Source organism: Anabas testudineus, chromosome 18 (assembly GCF_900324465.2).
Source record: "Anabas testudineus chromosome 18, fAnaTes1.2, whole genome shotgun sequence".
In the NCBI taxonomy this organism is placed as follows: Eukaryota; Metazoa; Chordata; class Actinopteri; order Anabantiformes; family Anabantidae; genus Anabas; species Anabas testudineus.
The window spans coordinates 25,254,415-25,274,322 of NC_046627.1; the positions used below are offsets into that span (position 1 = coordinate 25,254,415).

General features: G+C 40.6%; 3 protein-coding genes across 7 annotated transcripts; 2 read left to right on the forward strand and 1 right to left on the reverse strand.

The window, feature by feature from the left end:
* The first annotated feature begins 1,581 nt into the window (after positions 1-1,581).
* Positions 1,582-7,611, forward strand: badb (BCL2 associated agonist of cell death b). Of its 3 annotated transcripts, XR_003298498.1 has the most exons (5): positions 2,763-2,947; positions 3,618-3,764; positions 4,520-4,740; positions 5,013-5,942; positions 6,856-7,611. XR_003298498.1 is itself a non-coding variant. In XM_026353063.1 (4 exons), exons 2-4 carry the CDS (start codon positions 3,626-3,628, stop codon positions 5,148-5,150), a joined length of 498 nt encoding a protein of 165 aa, XP_026208848.1. In that variant the 5' UTR covers positions 1,582-1,701; positions 3,618-3,625; the 3' UTR covers positions 5,151-7,611. The 3 variants fall into 3 exon arrangements, 2 of the variants coding, with proteins under 2 accessions (XP_026208848.1, XP_026208847.1); XM_026353063.1 differs by lacking the exon at positions 2,763-2,947 and adding an exon at positions 1,582-1,701 and having other exon boundaries at positions 5,013-7,611; XM_026353062.1 differs by having other exon boundaries at positions 5,013-7,611.
* Positions 7,612-7,908: 297 nt separating this feature from the next.
* On the reverse strand, positions 7,909-10,924 carry zgc:101765 (aldo/keto reductase). Its single transcript, XM_026353061.1, has 6 exons — positions 10,773-10,924; positions 10,044-10,317; positions 9,578-9,723; positions 9,026-9,165; positions 8,746-8,904; positions 7,909-8,635 (listed from the first exon to the last, which is right to left on the reverse strand). Exons 2-6 carry the CDS (start codon positions 10,289-10,291, stop codon positions 8,456-8,458), a joined length of 873 nt encoding a protein of 290 aa, XP_026208846.1. The 5' UTR covers positions 10,292-10,317; positions 10,773-10,924; the 3' UTR covers positions 7,909-8,455.
* A 176-nt stretch (positions 10,925-11,100) lies between these two features.
* LOC113157195 (membrane-anchored junction protein) lies at positions 11,101-18,503 on the forward strand. Of its 3 annotated transcripts, none has more exons than XM_026352518.1 (10): positions 11,101-11,185; positions 11,421-11,533; positions 12,435-12,477; positions 12,739-12,814; positions 13,039-13,149; positions 13,575-13,600; positions 13,792-13,892; positions 16,146-16,206; positions 17,534-17,721; positions 18,281-18,503. In XM_026352518.1, the coding sequence occupies exons 2-10, from the start codon at positions 11,433-11,435 to the stop codon at positions 18,318-18,320; spliced, it is 747 nt and encodes a 248-aa protein (XP_026208303.1). In that variant the 5' UTR covers positions 11,101-11,185; positions 11,421-11,432; the 3' UTR covers positions 18,321-18,503. The 3 variants fall into 3 exon arrangements, with proteins under 3 accessions (XP_026208303.1, XP_026208305.1, XP_026208304.1); XM_026352520.1 differs by having other exon boundaries at positions 13,798-13,892; XM_026352519.1 differs by lacking the exon at positions 11,101-11,185 and having other exon boundaries at positions 11,195-11,533.
* Positions 18,504-19,908: the final 1,405 nt, after the last annotated feature.

Below are 19,908 nucleotides of genomic sequence, written 5' to 3' on the forward strand. Positions count from 1 at the left end.
GAACCTGCTCTGCTTCTTCTTCCGCTCCTGAGCTAACTGACTGAACCTGGCTGAGGGGACAGAGGAAAATATTTGAAAGGACAGTGAGTGAAGCTGCAGTGGTGGTGGCAGACACGCAGTGTTCTGGCATTGAGATGGAAGAAACATTTCAGGCGCTTGGAAAAACTGCTGTATTTGGTTTAAAACAGCCGTACACAGACACACACACACTGAGTGGTGGTTTGGAGACAGTGTTTGACTGCATATGCCTTGGTTTCCCAAAATAACCGCCAGATGAGGGGCACAGAGGCAGGGCGAGGTTGGCACAGGGAGATATAAATGGATGCTAATTGTATGGCTCCTTCAGATTACACACAAACATACACTGTCTGTTCAACCATCCTGCTTGATCAGTCTTTCTTACACTCTAAGCCTCCAATGGTTGCTTCCTTTGTGACTCTTGATTGCTGCAGAGTTAGTGCACACATGGTTTACTCTGTCTCAAACATATACAAAACACATACAGATTAAGACGGATCATAACCGCCTTTCCCCATGTATTATTTATGTAATCTTTCCAAATATAGAGTTCAATAAAAGCAGTCATTTTCTCAAGCTGCTCCATCCTTAACACCACTCTATGAGAGGCTGCCTGTGTGGACTTTGCTTTGCATGTTTGTCTAAGCTTAGAAACTCATTTAAGTTCTATTTAGATGCACCGAAATAGAGAGAGCTGCACAGTTTCCTGCAAAAAAAAGAAAGCACTGCTTCTCCAACTAAAACTACAGTATACGGGTTCTATTCTCACCAGAGTCTCTAGTTGCAAGATGAGGGAGAAATGATGCAGTGGAGGAGAAGAGGAAACAGCTCTAGATATAAATGGTAGATAATTACATGGTTGACTTTACTGCCTGATGGGAGGAAAGTGCAAAAGTGCAAAATAGAAAAACAATTACTGGAGTATATGTACAGTACTGTACACAACTGCATCTGTACAGTTGTGCTGTACTGTAAGGTCTTTATACAAATGGTAAAGGACATAGAGTATATTTTCTAACACAAATAGTACTCCATTTGAAATATTTCTGAAGTATCTCAGGAAATGTGAAACAAACAAAAAGAAACGTTTTTCAGTTGTAATTGCAAGAAAAACCTGGCCTTAGGGATTTTTCCTATTTTTCACACAGCCTGTAACAGGAGATGAGACAGTCTGACCACAGCGGAGCACAGCTCAGCAAAACTTGCAGCATCTCTGTTTGTAGTGCTGCTCCCCCATCTGGTGCTCACACAGGGAATGACAGCTAAACACATCCTCTCCGTTTTCTTGGCTTCTTGAGAGGACGAAAGAAAAAAAATAGAAGACTAAATTAAATTCAGTGCGGATGTGCTTCCACCTTGATTTTCACTATGTCTCTATATAAGTATTGGACAATTACATCTACTTCACTGGATGGCTGTCACGTTCAGTACAGTAAGAGACACTATCGTTTGTGTGTGTTTACACTTGTCTTGGCCCCACCCCCTTCTTATCAGGTTCAACATCTGGCAAAAGCAAATCTCTCATAACTGTTGTGTAACACTGGTCCTGCCTTTTCTGTCTATTCCCTTTTGATTGTTAGTGCTTAGTTTTTGCTGTCTGCAAAGACATTAATAATGGAAAAAAAATAGTTTTTCAGAAGACTGACATTCATTTAATATCAGCAGGCAACCAAGACCAAACAGGTATGTACAGTAAACATGCATTTACTTAGTTATTTTGTTATGTGCTTATTAAAGGCCATGCATCAAGAAACTTCACTATTAACTCACCATGCTTGAGAAATCATCAAAATGTTCAGCAAAACTGAATTATAACAAAAAATACAAGTGCAAGCTCAGTGTAAAAATACAGTCTGTGCTGTGCTGTCTGAAGGTAGACTTGCTTGAGGCGCTTAATGATGATTCACCTCTCATCTGAAGGGCTTCACTTATTATATCATTGTATTGTAACTGTTTTAGCAACATGGGTTATGCATACATAGATTATGTATTTTCAATATGAAAATACAGCATGGCCAATTATAAAATTTTATGTGTTGTGGGAGGTTAAACAATCTGAAGTTTCAAAATGTGTTTGCTTCACCTTCAGTTTCTACCAACTTCAAAAAGCTGCTTACACATTAGCAGCCTACATTAGTAATAATATTCCAAGAATGCAATATACAGTGATATGTTTTATTATTTATAAAGATAGCACTAGTTCATCTACTCTGCTACACCTAGACCTCTCTCTCCCCCACTCTGCTATGCTACAGTCTAATGCCACATAGGTACTTTGTCATAATGAAATTACAGTAAACAAGAATGCTTCAAAACCTAGCAATCTAGCAGAAATCATTTTCCAATTCTCTGATTGGTTAGAAGGGTGAGCCTCACTCCAAAAGAAGAACAGGTGAATATCTCAGAATTGCTGTCAGTGCTGTTCAGTGTGTCTGGATCAAGGAAAGCTTTGATAATTCTACCACCAGGAGTTGGAGAATATTTTTAGTATAAAGTGAGAAATGTAGGCCAAAATAAAAAAATCACACAGTGTATATTTAAATACAGGGACACTATCTTGTAAGGGAGCTTAAAGAAGCTGTGGCATCCCCTCTTCTAGCAGATCCACTGTAAACACACTGACATGACCGCAAGTCCCTCGACCGCTGGCACGTCTTAGATCCCGCCTGCGCGTCTGCACCGCACGTTACGGTAAAACCGGCGACACAAACAAGGCCCCGGCCCGGTCTTAGCTCGCAACAGTGACGTCAGCGCGCAGCGGCGCTGCAGTGACGCGCGACAATTGGGCGAAGACCGAGCTAAAGTGAAGTGTGGAGCAGGAAAAAAGACTCAAGACACCGACAATAACAACAACAACAACAGCTGAGGCCGCATGAGGCGAACCAAAGACACGCTCGCTCCTCTCGGCCGCACACTGTGAACCCCTCGGGTAAGGAAACCTCTCCGCGGTCCTTCTCTGGCCGACGCTAACACAGCCCCGCAGCAGCTTCCGCCCTGTAGGAAGTTTCTTTTGTCCTCCTCAGTCAACAACAACAAAACAAGACGAGTCGGGGTCTTGGCCGAGCAAGGTGGTTTTTGTCCGGCTTAGAAACGGTGTAACAACAAATTGTTATTAATAATAAATGTGGGCTTGTGTTGTGAAAACAAATCGGTCAGCTCTCGGCTAGTTAGGCTGCACTGTGAATACCTTTGGACTGGCCAGTATCAGGGGCAGTAAAGCGAGGCAGATAGCCTGCTGGGTGTGTTAGATAGGGGCAACACCGGCCACACAATGGCTGATGCCATTTTACGAGAGTTGAATAATTAGCTAATGTGCTGTTTGTTCGGAAAATGGTAGCACAGCTGCCGTAGTGCCGCGTTTTAACGCCAGAGTTTCCTTAAGATTAGTGATGGTGCATAGAAACCAATGTTGTTTTGGTCATTTTATGAATGGACAGCATGTCAGACGGCTCATCTGCAAGTGAACCAGCTGTGCTCTTCCTAACTTTGCACCTTATTTGTTGGTGCATCTAGATGTGTGGTCATTTCCTTGTTTGCAGTACACAGTTGTTTTAATTTAACCTCTGTTTTCCAATATTTTCTGAATCTCGATTCTCCAGATGTCACGATGGCAGCAAGATTCACCATTTCAGACAGCGACTCAGACCCATCAGAGGGGATGGAGGAAGAAGGACACAACCAGTCACCACCAGGGCAAGAGCAGCAAGTTTTTCCACGCCACACCCTTACCTTACCGGAACTCAGAGGTGGGATACCACAAAGGTTTACAGAAACCAGACAGTACAAGATAGCCACAGTTTTAGCAGCAGTTATTTAGTTCTAGTTGGCACTGTTTAGCATCTATATTGCCACAGGAGATTTCAGTGGCTAAAACATGACTGCAAAACCTTATGCATTGGAGGTGGTTAAGTAGAGAAATCACTATAAATGAGAAAGAAGCTTGTTGATGGTTCGTCAGATTTCTGGTCCAGCTGTCAGCCGAGTCGTGCTCATTACTTTGTGAAGTGTTTTAACTTCAAATCCTGTGTGTCAGCATATCGTGACGGTTGCTATTATTGACGTAAACAAACGAAGTAATTTTTTTTTCCATCTTATCTGCTCCACTTTCATTTTTAATCATAGCTGATGCAGTGTGAAACCTAGTTTTACAAAAAGAGAGAAATCTATTTTGCCACTGCACCACTTATTCATCCTTTCTCCAACCTTTCTGTCTGTTTATCTCTCCTGATTGTCCCCTCATCCTTTCTTTTTTTCATTTTGAATCTTGGCATATTTTCTCACTTATTTTGCTTTGATGTACTTGGGAGATTAAATGAGATTGCATTATTGGTGTAAATGTTGGTTAGCCAGTTTTTCATTCATAATAGAGGTATGTTGTTTGTATCTGTTTGATGTATGTGAACATGTCACTCCGGTGATATTATTATTGCCCCATATTGATATTATATTGCCCCTATGAAGAACTACAAACCACTTTCTCATTGCTCTCTTTCCCATGTAGCTAGTGGTCGAATCAGGCTGAACTCAGAGTCTCACGCTTCCACCGTCTACAGAGACGAAGAACTCCAGGCCAAGGCAGATGAGGAAGCTGGTACGCCCACAGATGGAGCTCCATTCAGGGCACGGTCCAAGTCTGCTCCACCAGCCCTGTGGGCAGCAAAGAAATACGGCCAGCAGCTCAGAAGAATGAGTGACGAGTTTGACAGCCTGCTAGACAAAGGGGTAAGAATTAGGGGTCAAAGATGGAAGAAGGTGTTGCAAGGGTTAAAAAGAGAGATCAAAGCCTTTGTGGTTTAAATTGTGCGGTTGGGGAAAAGGGGGCAAGAGGGATAGAGGAAAATGACTAAACTGGGAAGCATATAAGTGGTGATAATGGATGTGTTCTGGGGAAAAGGGTCATGTCGAAATAAGTTGATGTGGTATCACCTTAAACCTACCGGGGAGTCAAACTAAGTTTTTTACTTTACTAAGATTAGTAAATTTTTTCCTTGCAGGAGATGAGGAAGGTGAGGAGCGCTGGCACGGCCAGACAGATGCACCACTCTAAGAGCTGGTGGAGCTACCTCTTTAGTCACCAGGAGACTGAGGGAGAGAACAATCACCACGAAAGCCACACACACCGCACTGAGTAGGCTCTGACGGAAGACAGGTCAATAGAAGTGACAGTACAAGATTCGACGGACGGAGAGATCGTTGGGAACAAGTGTGCAGCAACATCGGGGAAGCCAAAAGAACAACAACAAGATCTGGTGATGGGGTAAAAAGGTTGATCCAAAGGAGAGAGATGCAAACACAAAGATGTGGCTAAATGGAACCAACAGTAAAAAGCCTGGAAGTCTGAGATCCTAGTCATTTTTACACATTGTTAACTACATTTCTATATCTTTTGTATTTGTGTTGGTTGTGATGTACGCAACATCGTTGGGCAGCCCACTGTGAAATGGTAGATAGTGAGAAAAGCACGATGACAAACTGAACTGGATAAAAGGATGGGCTGAATCGAGAGCAGTTTAAAACACAAAGAAGTAATATAAAGAAAACGAGGGGATTTAAGAGAACACTCAGTAAACAGATGCCTATCACATTCGAGCTGTCTCTCACGTCAACACTATGCAATATACTGTAGATGGAGAGATGCATGTGCTGAAATCAAAACACCTGAGTATTTTAGGCCACCTTGAATGCTGTTACTTCCTTTCTTCCTGCCTTCCTCCCCATTTCATTTTCAGGAAATCACAGATGTCCGTGTGTCGCTAATGCTTGTTTGTGCAGACGCCAGCTCATGGAGATCACTGTAATGGTGTGCCAACACAATCTTCAGGCAACAGAGGAGAAGTTTTTGTTTGTTTGTTTTTTAGCATTCAACTTGGGCCTTTATCCAGCTTCCTGTTCTACTACCTGTGAGCCAGTACCATCAAACCACTGTACGTGACTATCATTAACTGCTTTATATTTCAAATTTATCAAAAGAACAATCTTGTACAAGGACAATCTCTGATGATGCAGAAATATCTTTTGTAAAAACTTCAGGGTTAGATTTTATCTTTAGAAAATGACATTAAACATACATATAAAAAAGCACAATCCAATATGAATCTATAATTTTAAAGCCTTGGATGAGCAAAAATAAGAAACTTTGGATTTTTTTATGTGTAAATATTTTATCAGATGCCAGGGGTGAGGGTTATAAGCAGCATGGTTGAGCCAGAATTTTTATTTTACAAGGTTACCATGCTATTTAATAAGTCTGGCCAATCAGCAATAGGCAGTGTACAATCCGTAGATGTTGTGATAAATGTTTATGTGTATTTAAAGATGTGGAGATGGATTAACTGCTGTACGAGGAGCCAATACGTTAGCATCCATTCCCTTTTACACTGTACCCAGTGCATAGAGAACATGGATTTAGACACAAGTGTAAACTACTTAAAAGTTCACTGGATTTTTCAAATTACGGAGCCTCTTGAGGAAAGTCCGCTTCCAGTCCAGCTGCGTTTCTACTTGTTTTAATGTGTTTTTGGCTTTTATCTGCATTTGGATGTGAATAAATGTGGATCTTAATCTGTCAGGCTTCAGGCCTAGAAGTGCAGATCTGAAGATTTGCTATTTATGTTCTGATCAGTCTTTTGAGGATTACTTGGCACATAATATACATGATGTGATCTTTATGGACGTTGGTTATTATTCATACTGATCATTAGAAACAAAAGTCAGCACCTCTACACAGCTTGTTAATATGATTAGGCTGTTTGTTAGTTTTTTGAATCAATATGTGACTATTGAAAATGGTGATAGGTTCGTTCATACTTGTCTTATTCTCCTCCCCTTGACCTGTAGGCTTGAGTCGTGAAATGCTCCGGTGTGCAGACTGACGGACTGCATTGTCTTTAAACTTCACTCCATGTTTTTTAAAGCTTTTTCCTTAAAAAACATAACCACTTAACGTGGCTAAGGTGATTCAGAGAATCCCAGACAACCTCAATGACACCACCTCTTTCCTCATCCACGACTGCCAGGGTTTGGCAACATGCTGAATGCACTGTATGTAACACCCTGACTGTTAGATTAATTGGCTGAAATATTTTTGTAACCCTTTAAGATGAATTAATATCAAAGCTCCTATTGCAACTAATAAAGTTAGACTAGACAGAAATTTTAACTACTATATTTATGTATACGGGAAAAGGTGTAATCCTGCCACCGTGTATCCGATATTAACAGGGAAAAAAAGGATGAGTATTAAGTAATCGTGCTGCAATAACTCTTTATATATCCACTCATCCTTTAACTGGAGTAGTACAGATGGAAATAAAGCTCAGCTGGAATTTGAAAGTGAAATGATATTCTTACAGACTGTCTTGAACATGCTTTAACCTGTGTAACACCGCATAGCCAGCCTTGTCTGTTTACCGCCTTAAACTTTACAGCTCGCTGTGGCATCTTACATGCAAAAAAGGAGAAAAGAAAAAGCACAATAACATGGAGGTGCATTCACTGTCACAGCTGGAAGGGAAAGGGTAGTGGTCATGTGACCGTTAATGGTTTTTGGTTTTTAAACATTTGTGGCAGTGAACACACTCCAGAGGAAAAACCTGCCTGGGTACCTGGGGTTTTATTCAATCCTTGGTATTACTTGAATCTGGAGATTTGTGTAGAGAAAAAAAATTTTTAATATTTCCTTTTTTTGTTTTTTCCTTTTTTTTTTTTTTTTTAATGACTTTTGTATTTTTCTCTACAGCTGTGAAACTTCTGATATATGCTGTTCTGAATAAATAATTTAAAGAGAGGTTTTAAAGTGAGTCACTTGTGTAATTTCTAGGTAAACAGTTGACTTACAGGAAATGCACAACACTAGCTGATTTGGTAAATGATGATGAAAATATTCTCTGGATCTAGCTTTAAAAAAACAACCAGAGTGCAGACAATATAGTGACAATGGACAATTCATATAGTCACAATTCCATTAGCAGTCATTAAATATAGCTAATCAGGAAAAGATACTGACAGGTGAGGATGTTAAAATAATTCTTAATATGTTCTTGTACAAGGACACTTTGAAAAGCTTTGAGACATTTCTTTTCATTGTAAATCTGTCATAGTCATTTACAAGTGAAACCAAGAGTATAAAACCCCAAACCTTGCTAAATAGCAGTGTGGTGAAAGAATATGAGCCAACAAATAGTAAGGAAATGGTCTTTATATGGAGGCACACTGACGTGTCTGTCAATCATTAGGCTAAAAGCTAAGAGGTGCTTGTGTAATGACATTTTGGGTGTAATAAACAGGGAAACATGTTGGCCAATACTCTAAATGGTACTCAAACTCCCTGTATACTTGTAATTTGAGTTGTTTGTATCATTTCCCACACTTGGTCTACAGTGTTACACTGCACCACTGCCGGTCTGAACGACAGGAAAGGCAGGAACGTAGTGGCCTGTCATGCCACATCTGATGGGTCCCAGCAGTACTTGTGTCCACAGTCCAAAGCTGACAGTCCGTCCATGTCTGTGTCCGGCAGGGTGAAGTCAAAAAGCTTGGCGTTTTCCTTTATTCTGTCTGGATTGGAAGATTTGGGGAGCACTGGGACGCCCTGCTGCACTGCCCAGCGCAACAGTACCTGGAGAAGAATAACCAAGTCTTGGTGCTTAAAATGTCACACACTGAATATGTGAAACTCCATAAAACTCAGAAAAGATATTTATTCAGATGCTTTCCAACTGTGATTACCTGTGCAGCTGTGCGTTCACAGTTCTTTGCTACCTCCATAACTACAGGGTCAGTCACCAGCTCTCCTTTCCCTAAAGAGGAGTAGGCTTGGAAACACACTCCATACTCCTCACAAACACTCCTCAGCTCTGTCTGGCACAGTCGTGGGTGAAACTCTACCTGAGAAATAAAACATGTGCATGCCCCTTAATGACATTTGTGAAAAACCAAGCACACACACCATATAAATATTTTTTGCATTTGAAACATGATCTCTCCTCCTTTCACTCTCATACGATACCTGTAGCACAGCAGGACGGACTTTGCAGCTTTGTATCAGTTCTTTCATGTGTTTTGGTGTGTAATTAGACACTCCTATGGCCTTCAGCTTTCCCTGGGCATGCAACTCCTCCAGTGTGGCCCAACTCTGAGCTCGGTTGCCTAGATTCATATATTCATTAGGGCCTCATCATTGCTGGTGCTCAAGTACAATTATATTGTAAGGAAGTACTGTGGGAATCCTAATCTTAATTACTTAAGCATTTATTTATAAAACACATCCATATTATACATTATTATGGGTTTTAAAATGTTGTGGTTTTCTGCATTTATTTGTCATACAACATCATCTGATCATCATCTAATACAATATTATTAATAAATATAATGTGCCTAAAATAGTAACACCAAAAAAATCGGATCTGTTATTATTGAGAACGACCATAAAAACCGTATAGTGTTAGTGGAAAAAGTATGTGAATCCTTGGAATAATTACCTCAAAAAAGCTAATTGTAGTCAGTTGTTGGATGTGTGGACTAGAGCTACTTCGACTGAAAAAAACACTAACTTTACCTGGGTTGCGTTGGTCATCCACTGCCAGACCCTGTGTGCCAGGCCAGTGGATCAAGTAGAGGTCTATGTAACCCAGATCCAGCTGAGACAGGCTGCGGAGGGCTCCTTCCATGGCCTTGTCCCCCTGATCTTTAGGGCCCAGCTTACTGAATCAAGAAGGTGAAAAAAGAAGAGTGTTAAAGGAAGGATTTGCACAGTTGCCTTCTAAAAAGAGAGCTTGAATGTTCTGCAAGAAAAGAAAAACATGAGACGTGAGTATGATAAGGTGGTAGAGTACATTTAAGTGTGTCACAGTTTTGCAATAAAATACGTTTCACAGCAAAAAGTGTGATGTGGTATTCAAGCATAGTCATGAAAGTGGTGAAACAAAATATTCTTCTTATATTATTCTTATTTACCATAACATCCATGCTGACATGACATGCTATGCTCTTTCGGAAGGCACACAAGTTTCTGTATACACCACCTGGTTATGAATACATCCTCTCTGGTCAAGCCGTATTTGGGCAGCAGCTCCTTTAGAGCACGGCCCAAGTCAGCTTCATTGCGGTAGACGGCAGCGCTGTCAAAAGCCCGATAACCAGCAGCGAGGGCAGCATCCACAGCCCGATAGACATCTTCAGGACCCCACAACTTGTAGGTCCCCAAACCCACAAGGGGCATTTGGGCCCCCGTATTTAGGACAACAGAAAGAGTGGAAGAGGAGGAGGCCATCTCTGCATCTTGTTAATCTAGTTACTCTGCATTTAAAGATTTGAAGAGAGAGAGTAGAGTTAAAAATAAAGAAATGAGATTCTCAGTCATCCAGGTCATGGTTATTCATAAACTGCTGTTCAGTGGCAACTGCACCTGAGAACTAACTTAATCTAAATGTAAATATGAATTCATAATGCTCATAATGATGACATACAAACACTGCAGGGCGTCACAAATAAGTACAAATATTGCACTGATGCAGTGTTTAAACGCTGGAGCATCACAGTGCAACCTGGTGCAGTGGCCTGCTGTAACGTCACAACGTAGCATTGGTACAATGACGCTCTTCAGAGAGCGCCTACGTCACAGCACAGGAGTCTATAACCCGGCAATGACGCAGTGAACATTGGGAATGTGATCACATCAAAATGACGCAGTATATATATATTATGACGCTGGAAAGTCACAGAGACAGCACTGAACAGTAGAAAGAGCTCACCTTCCAGGTCCGTTTAGCTGTCAGCTTAGCCGTGTCCTAGCTTTTCATACACATAAATAATAAATGTTAGTCAGGAGAACTTTAAAGAGACTTCAGACATCACCTCCACTAACTTGAGCAGTTTCCCACACATGAATATTCACAGCTTCCGGTCTCTACGACACGTGGTCAGCTGACAGTCATGTGGGTCTGGGCGGTTTTCGCCGTCACCATAGTGACACCTGCTCTTGACGCCGCTGATTGGAAGAGAATCTAGCCAATCCACGACGCTCAAAGCACAGGGAGGCGGGCATTCGCCCCGTTCGACCAATCGCGAGAAGAGTCGAGTGTTTGATTGACGGACTCGGTTTAACTGTTGCTGTGCTGCTGCTAGTTAGCAACTCGGTGCTTTTTCATTTTCTGGAAACATTACGGTATTTTTTAGAGAGAGGGAGACAGAGTACATTTATTAACATGCACAGATAGTGCTTACTGCAAGAGTAACAGGCTAAACACAGGTTCAACTGCAGCTGAATAGTTTTCTTTGCTAGCTAGCTCAACAAAGTCAACATTTCCTAGCCTTTATGTTGAGTGCTATTTCTAATTTGTGAACAGCCACTTCGTGAATGGACTCAGTTGTTGATTTACTGATTGAATCTGTTGAGACAGGTCAGGTGAGCCATGTCCCTGCAGCCCTTCTCCTTCCCATTCCCTGAGACTCGATTCTTCAGAGCTGGCAGGCTCATCTACAAGTTCAAGATCAGAGCAGGCAGCAGCTACAGGCAAGAGAGGAAGAGCTGATTACCTGTATATCTTACTGCTCACCCCCTATTTGTGCTGTTCTACACAAGCAGTGTGGTATAATCTACTGAGATGATGTCCAAGAAAACAAAGTCAGTCATTTCAGTGATCTTACTTTTTATCTATCTCCAAGCATGACACACATCCGAGACCAAAAAAAAAAAAGGCAAATCAAACATGACATGAGTCATTTTTTTTCTGTCACTCTGGATCTTTGTCTTTTCTCTTTAACACAAAAATCCACAACATATTTTAGTACAGGTATTAGATGGATTGCTGAGTGAAGGTGCAGCCACTAGATGGCTCCCTCTGTTTGTTCCCCTGTTTGAAGACTCAGTACTGAAGCGTTGTATATGTTCTTCAGTCTGAAAAATAATTGGGGTGACAAGGCAAGATTGGATTTTTTTTTCTCCTTGTAATTCTTAACATAACACTAACCCGGCCATTATGGCTACTATTACATGCTCTGATGTGTGGTACCTAAGTTTGTCTTGACGTTTCATTTCATCAGCTGAAATAAGGAGGATCTGTCTGCCTTTGTTTAGGGATAACTTCCTATAGACTAAGACTGATAGTGCTGACTGATCCTGGAATATGTTAGAGCAGTTTTTACCTTGTGACTAACAAAGATCCTTGTATTTTAATCTAAATATACTTAATAATAATATTTTTGACACTGGAGGTTCAGCAGCATTCCAGCGTTCCCATTTGAACTTTCAGTCAGAGTCTTTTAATGCATCTGCTGCATCAGCACAATGCTCTCACTGATAGATACAATGGCTGATACTGTAATTAGTCTTTTAGCATGAAAACCTTCTTTTTTTTAACAAAGATACAAATGTATTGTGAAGATATCATAATTTGTGTGCTGTATTTCATCAGTGGAGAGGAGATGGTGGGAGGAAACTTCTGTCAGGAACTGGAGGTAATTGTAATGATACCACTCACATTTGTAGTGTTGGCTCTCAGTCATTCACGCTACACCCCCCTCTAAAACTATTTAGGGGCAGTGCCTTTATTTTTGCTGTAGGATGAAAACATTGAGACAAAAGATCAACATTTAAACTTTTATTTCCAGGTGTTTACAACTAGATCCAATACACAACTTAGGAGATAGCTCCTTTGATTTAAACCCACCCATTTTTTATAGTTGATGCCTTCATTTCTGCCTATTTTTTGTTCTCAGGACACTATCAGAACTGTGCTTGGCAACCTGGACAATCTTCATCCCTTCTCTAGTACACATTTCATTATCTTCCCTTGTATCCTTTCCAGTTATTCATTAGTTTAATTCTCCATCACCATTTTTGAATGTTCGAGTCACATGTAATACATGTGTTGTACTGCAACTGTTACCTGTTTTGTCTATTGCGAAATACTAATCAAATAATTCTACTACAGGGACTGATCACCTGCTTGGATAGTACTATGTTAGAAGTACTTTTTTGCTAGTAGTCGACTGTATTTTGTTAACTGTAGCTTTCAGATAAGCAGCGGTGGGAGGGAATGTCCAAGGTGATGTGCAAACACAGTCAGAAGAAGCTGAGTGCTTATCCTTTTGTTCTTATCCTCTATGTGGAGAAAAACACACAGAATGGTGAGAATGAAAAACAGAATTTGTCCAATTACTGTGATGAAAACACACAGTTTACTTGCAAAGCATCTCATGTTGTGAGTGTGTATAAAGACATGTATGACTTACCAATTATTATTGCACTCAGTGTGCTTGGTGTCACAGGAGAGTATGAATAGAGACATGCATGCAGTACTTATACGGTACAAATTGAATTTAAGCTTTGTGAGCACAGAAAAACCATCTGTCACCTGTCAGGGCTCCACAGACACACTATAGAGTAGATCCAATAGTTCAGCCACAAATAATCTTAAAGTCAGTCGTAATTTATCAACCATTCCTGTCAGCAGACGTCGTCTGTGTGATATTAACTTTCAGACTACTGTTATTCTTACAAAGGAAGAGACGGACACAATGACGTCTCACCTGGTTTGTTGTTCTTGTTTCAGAAAAGCAGGCAGAGGAGTTGAGCCCAGTGAGTCTTTGTTCCATTACTAACATGACAAAGTGAGACTGTACCTGTCTTGTCTCATACAATATGTCACCAGTAATACTGCCTGTGTGATATTCAAGCCATTCAGAGTTAATTAACGCCCCCCTGGCAGCAACAGAAACTTTACAAAGATGGTGAAGAGCTGCTGTATTGATTGGTTGTGTGTTTGTGAGCCCCAGTCAAAGCGCTGTAAGAGACGCTCACCAGTAGAGGACGCCACACTAAAGGGATTATCTGAGGACATCGAGGCTGACAGAGAAGTGTCTGTAGTGCGGTGAGTACTGATGTCTGTTGTCATCCGCTATGTTTCTTCTAGGTTTGTCACAATTCAACTTTTATTTGTAGCTCTTATAATGTTCCAGTGAATCATGACTAAATCTTAACAAATAAATGTAGTGAGTAACTTTAAATCCCACTGAATTCTCCCCTGCTATTACTGCAGGCTTGAATTGCTGTTGTGATTGTGTTTAAACGTACAGTACTGCCTCTGGGAGTAAGTAGGTATTTAGAAAAGCAGTATAGCTGCAATTACTGGCACAAGTGCATTATTATGACAGTAGCCTTCCCATGGATCCAAATGTTGTGAACACTGTGTATTGTTGTGGTGAAGTGTTAATGTGCCACTTAAGACAATTAGAGCAACAAGAGGAAGCTTGTTCATAATAGCATTGTACACGTTAATGTGGTGAGCAGATGAAAATAAGTGTTCTTGTTCAAAAAAACCACTAAAAATATCCATCCTGACAACCGGCCTGATTCACACACACGCTCCAGTGATTGTAGCAGTTATGAAACAGACAAGAGGCGAACGGGCGCCACCTCAATCACTCAGACAGTCAGATCAGTGGGGCGAAAATGATCATTCAAAATGCACGTTCACACAAACCTACACACACACAAGCACCATCCTGGTCCTTTGCCTAGTTTATATGCAGCTTATGTAAACACAATTGTCCGCTTTCTTCAAACTTGAGGCTCACACACTCAGATGCACAAACTGTGTAAACATCCTGCGCACAGCGGAGGCCCCAAGCATCATTACCAATTCACAGGAAATCAAGTGTCATTGAGCAAATCTCACCGAATTACATTCACCACATTGACCGTTACATTACATGTCCTTACAGAGGCTACGCATAAACGCCCAGTGATAAAAGTTCAAAGAACATGTGTAGCATACATACTGCACAAAGACAATCACACAGTACACACACACAGTGTGAGTTCACACTTTGTTGGCAGTATTCACTCCCATTTTGTTCTCAGTGGCTTCTCACATACTGTGTGTGTGTGTGTGTGTGTGTGTGTGTGTGTGTGTGTGTGTGTGTGTGTGTGTGTGTGTGTGTGTGTGTGTGTGTGTGTGTGTGTGTGTGTGTGTGTGTTGAATGTGTCTCTACAGATGGTGCAATTGTGTTAAGTGGAAATTAGCGAGTTTCAAAGACTAAGTGTGGACGTACATGTGTTCAACACTTTACTGTTCTGCTGTATTTAATGTTGAATTCATGAGTTGAACTTTTTACCACACAGGAGGAAGGAAATATGGAAATATGGCAGAAAATATTATTATTTTAAGGATATTTCTTATATGTTTTATTTGTGAGGAAAGAAACATCGGGAATTTCCCAGGAGTGATGGGGTTGTAGAGAGTTGACAGTGTTCTATGCTCAGGTCCTTCACTTGATGAATTGGAGGAAAGTGGTAAAGTCCTGGACAGAGGTGTACTCTGTCTCCTTTCTTACCTTCTCTTCTTCCCTATCATGGCCAGGCCACTGTTGCTCCTGCTCCTACATGACTCAGCGCAGGAGCAGCATGTGACTATTTCATGACCTTGTCCTGCACTTGTTGGTACTCTCTCCCTCCTGTTGAGCTGACAGTTTTAACTTTTTCTACTTCAGGCAGGTTTTCTTTAATTCACCCTTGTGAACGATGCACTTTGAGGCATGACACCTACCAATTAAAATATTCAAGTGCCCATATTATGCAAAATCAACATTGACAGATAAGCACTAATTGTCATTGTCTTGCAGTTGAATTTTCCTTTTTCAGTTCTTATGTATTTCATTGGGCTAAATGTTCTATACTTAAAATGCTACATCAACTAAATTTAGACACCACGCGTGAATAGGAAAAACTGAGAATTGTCTGTCTTTCTTACTCTGCCACTTCTTTTTCATGTGATATACATTTATATATACATATACCAGTCCAGTCTGGAAATGCTGAAAAGGCTTCATGAAGGTTTGATTCACTCAATATAGGGATTTGATCATGCAACTAATCTACCATCACCAGTATTACAACACTGATTTTTCCGCTGATTGTATTATATAGAATTTCAAAACACAGTTAGAAATAAAGAACCTAAATACACGTATAAATATTTAAGACAGTTTCCACTGTGCCTCTTTTCATTCTTCTATATATTACTTGTGAAGATTTCGTAATAGTAACATTATAGAAGTATGACACGTCCATTACTGAACCAGTAATTATTCTGTTAATGTATTTGGTTGTTTCCACCTTCCAGCCTGCTAAACGTGAACAATCCACATGCAGAGACAGTAGTCCAAGAAGATGCTGTTGACAAGGTGATGTTTGGTTTATTCAGCCTTTTACTCATCATATTTAACGTGTTAACTGATTTGTCACAATCCTGAGTAACAAATGAAGGAGTCAGTCATTTCAGCCCACAGTTGTTTGGAAATAATTCAATCCAGCAACTCATCTCCCAGTTTTAATGTCACCCTTTCTTTTCACACATACACACTTTTAGTTTCTCTGTCTTTATTGCAGCCCGAGGCTAACATTAGTGCAGACAGGTAGGATAACGAGCGTGATTAAGGTTAATAATAGCATTACATCAGGCAGGTTGTGTGTGTGTGTGTGTGTGTGTGTGTGTGTGAGGAAATGTGTGTGTTTCTTGTGATGTGCGTGAGTTTGATTAGTCCCCAAGTTACCCTCCATCCCACTCCCATCTCATCCATGGCTCTTTATCTCATCTGAACCTTTGGGTTTTTTTTACACTTCTTTTGTCCTCTCTGACTTTTTTCCACCTCTTCCTCATCTTGCTTTGCTTTTTATCCCCGCGTTTGTTTCAAGCGGAAAAAATGATTTAAACTAATCATGTCAGCCCATTGAGTTATTTATTTTCTTAACACTGAGGAGGAAGTGCCAGTCTACAAAGCTTTAACACAGATCAAGTTAAAACATTGTGGTGATCTCAAGGTGATTTTTAGTTTTTTTCTTGCACAAATTAGTTCTAGGGAACAATAATAATTTATTATGAATGAGTCCCAGTGTGCAATGATACAGTAACAGCAGCAGATTTACTGCTTTAAATTAGTTGTCATTTAAAAACTAGTTATTATTATTAACTTTTTTACTCGCTATGACTAGTTAGGTAACCCTGTGAAAAGAAATCACTTCTTTTATGTGGTTTTTAGCTTAATCATAGGACAAAGAGAATCCTGAAGAGGAGTCAGCATGTGACTTGGTTCTGTGTGACATTATCCCAAATTGACACAGTACCATCTGGTGCTAGGTGCTAGTGCTACACCGGGGGCACAGGATCAGGATCAGGATCAGGAGGTAGAGCAGTATTCTTCCCCCAGTCATGAGTTTTGGTTCGATCACAAGCAAGGCACTTAACAATAGCCTTGCATTGTCAGTGAGAAGCAGTGTCTCTTAAACCCCTTGACTTAAAAGCCTACTAGTACCAAGTACTGTGGTACTACATTACCACCATAAGTAGTAGTTAGCCAGGTATGCAAACATTAGTCTCTTTTACATTAGTGTTTAATTCATTGCTTTCTGGTTTGAAAAGAACAGAAAATGTGAACACAGTTACATTTGTATTACCATAAAAAAATAATCTGTTTCTCTATCATTTTAATTTCTTCTAATTCTCTCCCACAGAAAGAGATAAACCCCCAGCTGCAATCAGGCGACAGCACGGTGACAGGAAGTGGTAGTCCAGGTAAAGTGGAGCCTCAGACAATGCAGGATGAAGAAGGAGAGCAGCAGTTTGGTGAGGAGGAAGAAATTACAGACAGTGGCCATGGGACACCGTCAGGGAGTTCAGGGGTTCTGAGTCGACTGGCCAGGTTGGTATGACAGCACAATATGCAGAGAGCAGGCACACTTTAAACCTGAATACTCATGTTCAGAGCGGCCGCACCGCTGGCAAACAGCGTTTCTTGCTTACAAGAGGAGAAAGCTGAAAACCGTACATATGGTAACAGCAGATCAGGAAATCTGCACATTACGGCAGTAAGACTCAGATCTGTGGAGATGACGGTGAAGTCACTCTCTCATTTGTAGATTTGATTGAGTTTGACAGTCACAGGAGAAACAAAAGCTGATTAATCCTGCAGATCTGGAAGGGAAAAAAGCTGTCAAAGAATAACATGCGCCGGGGAAATCCAGCTCTTATATACACACAGAAATTACAATATGGTGAAGTGTGTGTTAAGACAAGCTAAAACACTTAATGTCCTCAGGCAAAACAAAGGCTGACAAAAGGAACTCTGCATTGAAGGAACTTGCCAAACCATACTACAAATGTCTTTTTAAAGTAACAGTGACACACAGTAGCTGCATCAAGATGCCTTAAACATCTGTTGACTGAAACGGTCTTTATACTGTACGTGTCTGTCTTTGCAGTTATATGTTCCCTTTCTCTTGGTTCTACAAAGACCCCTGAGAGCTGCAGCATGTAGACCAGAGGTCCTACTGGATCCAGTAGTGGAGCCTCACTACTGGTTGTTAGTAAAAGCTCTGCTCTGAGCACAAAAACGTTTTCTTTTTTTTATGTTGTGTTATTTTATTGTTGAGTCGTTGTTGGATTGTTTGACATGTTCTCTGCGTTTTATACAATAAATATCTTTTGTTGCTTGTACTGAACTTAGTGTTTTTTCTTTGTCAGACAGGCATTAAACTACACAGATCACAGGAATACAGATAATAAACAAGAGTCTGTAATCAAGTGTTAAGCTACTAAAATATCAAGTGATATAAGAGCCTAAAAAATCTAAAACAGCAACATATCAAGCCACAAATACAAACACTGTCATCCCACATGTGAGTGTATGTATATGAACAAGGAAATGAAGAAACACCAAATGATAAACATCAATAAAATAAAAGACTGAACTTCTTTGGAACTGTCTGCATCAGTTTCCCCATAAATGTTTTCTAGTGCTGATACAATAATAAAGTGGTTTAAAGCAGCTGATAGCATTATGGTGTAAAATGTTAAAACCTTCATCCAGCGTGCAGACTGTCAGACGAGTTCACAAGAACACTTTACACTGGTAATTGTTGTAGACAATGGCAGCTTGCTCTTAATATTTCCACTCCACTATGTGTGTGTGTGTGTGTGTGTGTCTGTGCGTGTCCTAAGTGCACATCTTGAGCTTCAATGAGTACCACCTTGTGGAAACTCCACTTTCCTCCTGTCAATCTAAATTAGCCAAGTGTCCTGTCTGTGTTTGTTACTGTATGTTCTAAGTCATATGTACCACACACACACACACACACAGACAATTTTAAGGTATTTGCAACTGATGTTTGTTACCTATCACGACTATTAAAAAACACAAAATAACTTTTTGTGTGTCCAAATAACTTCCAAATAATTGATTAAACATTATTGTGTGCATGTGCTCCTGCATGCATGTGTGCAATTTTGCACATGTGTGTTTATGCATGTGGTGAAATGGGTAAACTGGACTAAAACACCATCTTAGTAACAGGAAAACTTGGCCCAATGCTCTACTTATATTGTCATGGAGCCTGAAATAACACACACATAATTTATCTTAGACTTGACCACACACACACTACCCTGTCAGACATAATGATATACACATACATAGTACTTAGAATCACACACAATTTTACCGTGCCTATAGGAAGTTCATATACTTCCTACAGACACACACATACATGATATTCATCCACACACACCGAGATTAAAATAACAGGGCAGAAGTGGAAGTGGACTCATTAATGATATTATAGTTATTCAAGACTCCATGGTTTCCACGGCAGCCGGGAGCGACGGGGCCTCTGAGTGATACAAACATCAGTTACCCCACTGAGTCACACTGGGGTAATGTGTGTGTTCAACTGTACAAGAGTGTCCAATTTGACAAAGTTCATTCACGTCTCTCCCTCCTGATGAGGTGCTGCGACCCATTCGGATTTATAGTCGCGCCCCGAGTGTCTCTCCGGTTGGCATGGAACCCGAAGAAACATACACCGCAGCCGTCTGTGCAACTTACATTGAA